Below are 3,292 nucleotides of genomic sequence, written 5' to 3' on the forward strand. Positions count from 1 at the left end.
GGAGAGGTTGAGGCAGGGGCCGCTCACAGATGGCCGCGTCAGCGCATGTGGTGCAACGCTTGTGTGCCGCTGCTTGGCACCGCGCGGACGGGGTCTTGCGTGAGGGCTTTGGCTCGTGCTGCGCGGTGGAGCCGTGGACACGCGTGGATGCAGAACAGAAATCGAATCGTGCTCTTGATGCGCACACGCGCGTACGTAAGTGCCATCGGACACGAACGTGTGCATCTTCCTTTCTCTTTCTTGTGTGTGTGTATGTGCGTATGCTGCTTGCCGTCGAGTGCACGTACCTCTTCCTGCTTCCATGTTTCACTTGCTTCTCTTCGCAGTCTCTCTGTGTTTGTCTGTACGTCCTTCCCCCTCGTTCTCTTTCCCTCTTCTCCCCTCCCCCATTTTGTGTGTGTGTGTGTGTACGCGCTGCGTTCATTGTTGTCATGAAGTGGTGGTCGTCGGATGGCACTTTCTCTCTCGCTTTCTGCATGGCTCATCGCTTCAACTTGGCTTCTCTTCCCCCCTCCTGCACCCGTCCTCATCCTTCTCGAAGCGTCAGTGGCAACCAAGCCAGAACAGAAAAGACACACACGACACACAGACAGAGCTGCGTGCAAAAAGCCGTGCCAGCGTCAATGTTCGCTCCTCCTCGTCCGACGTCACTGTCCTCTTTCGCCCTGTCTGCTGGCATCCGAACGGGTGGCCTGAGGGCTGAGAGATGAAACCGCGTTCCCTCAACCTTTCTTTTCGTGGGTCACTGCATGCGCGCGTGAATGTTGAGGATATATATGTGTACGTGTACCACGGACGCACATCACGCATACATTCCCCTCTTCCGCTTTCTCTCCAGTCCTTCCTCTTCTGTAGCTCGTTCGGAGTCGCCCATTCGCATCTTCCGCCTCCCTCTCACCTCCATCACCACGTCAGTCTACGCGTAAGTGATCCACACCACACCCCCGGTTTCGCGCATACACCACAGAGCGGCACCACTCGCTGCACTCCTCGAATTGCCAAAAAACAACTTCGGATCCGGAGGCAAGATGCCGCGTCGCGCGCGCGAGGAGAGTGAGGAGGAGAAACCGCACCGCATCACGAAGCTCGCCGGCAGCAGCGACGACGATGTGCCGGTGAAGGCGTCGAAGATCTCCGCCAAGGCGTCGGACCACGGCAACGGCGTTGCTGCAGAGAAACGGAAGCGCACGGAGGGGAGCTGCAAGGTTGCTGTCACTTCGGCGACGGCACCGGCGGAGGAGAAGGACGAGGAGGTGCCGAACAACGGCTGCGCCGCCACAGCGCGCCCGTTCTCGGAGTTCGAGATGAACCCCATCGTCGTCAAGGCGCTGCAGTCACGCGGCATCGAGTCTATGTTTCCTGTGCAGGCTCTCACCTTTAACGCCATCATGAGGAACACGGACGTCCTCGTGCAGGCCCGCACCGGCAGCGGCAAGACACTCGCGTTCGGTATCCCGATCGTGGAGCGGCTGCTGAAGCTGCCGAGCCACTTCACCCGCGGCCGCGGCCCGGCTGCCGTGATCTTCTGCCCTACTCGTGAGCTGGCCATCCAGGTGCAGGATGTGCTCTGCGGGATCAGCTGCGGGCTCGTCGTGACGGCCCTGTACGGCGGTGTTGCCTACGCGAATCAGGAGCGCGTGCTGCGCAGCGGCGTCGACATTGTGGTGGCCACCCCCGGCCGCGCGAAGGACTTTCTAGAGAAGGGCACGCTGCATTTTGACCGCGTTGTGATGGCGTGCCTGGACGAGGCGGACCACATGCTGGACATCGGCTTCAAGGACGACATTGAGTTGCTGCTCTCGCAGGTGGCCGAGCAGAACGGCTCTGTCGGCGCTGAAAGGCCAGTTCATCAGACGCTGCTGTTCTCCGCGACGGTGCCGGAGTGGGTGCACACGTGCTCCTTCATCGCCAAGGACAAGGAGTTCATCGACATGGTCGGCAAGGAGGCTGTGCGGACAGCGAGCACGATCAAGTTCTATCGCAGAAAATGCAACTTCAGCGAGATCTCCTCTATGCTCGCTGATCTCATCAAGGTGTACAGCGGTGCCCACGGCCGCACTCTCGTCTTCACCAACACAAAGAAGGACTGCCACGACTTGTCCATCAACAACACCAAACTGGACTCGCAGTGCCTGCACGGTGATATGCAGCAGGAGCAGCGCGAGAGTACCATGAAGAGCTTCCGCGACAACAAGTTCAGCGTCCTCATCGCCACCGACGTGGCGGCCCGCGGTCTCGACCTGCCCATGGTGGACCTGGTTATTCAGTGCGCTCCACCGAGCGACATCGACGCTTTCATTCACCGCGCCGGCCGTACGGGACGCGCTGGCCGCAAGGGTGTGTGCGTGCTGCTCTACCAACCGCGCGAGGAGTACGTTGTCGAGCGCATCGAGCGCCACGCGAAAATGAAGTTTGACGTCCTGCCGGCACCCACGCGTGAAGAGATTCTCAAGGCCGTCGCCCGTGATGCCGCTGAGGACCTGGCGCGCGTCGAGCGCCGTGCAACCGACCTCTTCATGGATCAGGCAGCCGAGCTGCTGAAGGACGCAGACCCAGTCGAAATCCTGGCCTCGGCGCTCGCCGTCATGAGCGGCTACACGTCGAACATCACCACGCGCGGTCTCATTACTGGCACGCCAGGGTATGTGACGGTGCAGATGACGTCGGATCGACCGCTGCCCGTTCCGGTGTACTGCAGCATCCTCCGAAACAACCTCGGCGATGAAACGTTCATGCGGTGCCGCGACATTACACTGTTGCAGGACGACCCGGGCTGCGTCTTCGATGTGCTGGAGCAGTTTGCCGAGCGTGTCATGAGCACACCGATGCGCGGTATCACCTTCCAGCGGATCGAGACCCTTCCTCCGATCATCGCGCGCGAGCTCAACAGCAGCCGCGGCGGTCGCAGTGGCTTTAACTACGGAGGCGGTCGCGGTGGCTTCAATAACGGCGGCGGCTACGGCAGTGGGCGTGGTGGCTTCGGCGGCTACGGGGGGGGTCGCGGCGGCGGTCGCGGCGGCGGCCGCGGCGGTGGGCGTGGTGGCGGTTTCCAGCGCCGCTACTGATGCGGTGATGCGCCGATATTTAGCAGCGTTGAATGAGTAGGATCAAGTGCGGTTTGCTCGGGCGCCTGTGTGCGTCTGTCTCTCTCTCTCTTCCTCCTCAGTACCGCACATCTCCGTCGGGATGAAGGGGCGATGGGGGACGCCTCAGTGCGCCGTATCTCAGAGTCCAGCACCCCCCCCTCCACAGTCGCTGCGTTGGAAAGCCGGGCAGCCCTCCTATGTCCCTG

At 61.4% G+C, this 3,292-nt stretch overlaps 1 protein-coding gene across 1 annotated transcript; it reads left to right on the forward strand.

The window, feature by feature from the left end:
- Positions 1 to 1,028: 1,028 nt before the first annotated feature.
- On the forward strand, positions 1,029 to 3,065 carry LDBPK_050140 (nucleolar RNA helicase II, putative; the record flags this gene model as incomplete). The annotated part of the gene is made up of 1 exon (XM_003858153.1): positions 1,029 to 3,065. The coding sequence occupies one exon, from the start codon at positions 1,029 to 1,031 to the stop codon at positions 3,063 to 3,065; it is 2,037 nt and encodes a 678-aa protein (XP_003858201.1).
- Positions 3,066 to 3,292: the final 227 nt, after the last annotated feature.

Source organism: Leishmania donovani, chromosome 5, assembly GCF_000227135.1.
Source record: "Leishmania donovani BPK282A1 complete genome, chromosome 5".
Taxonomy (NCBI): Eukaryota; Euglenozoa; class Kinetoplastea; order Trypanosomatida; family Trypanosomatidae; genus Leishmania; species Leishmania donovani.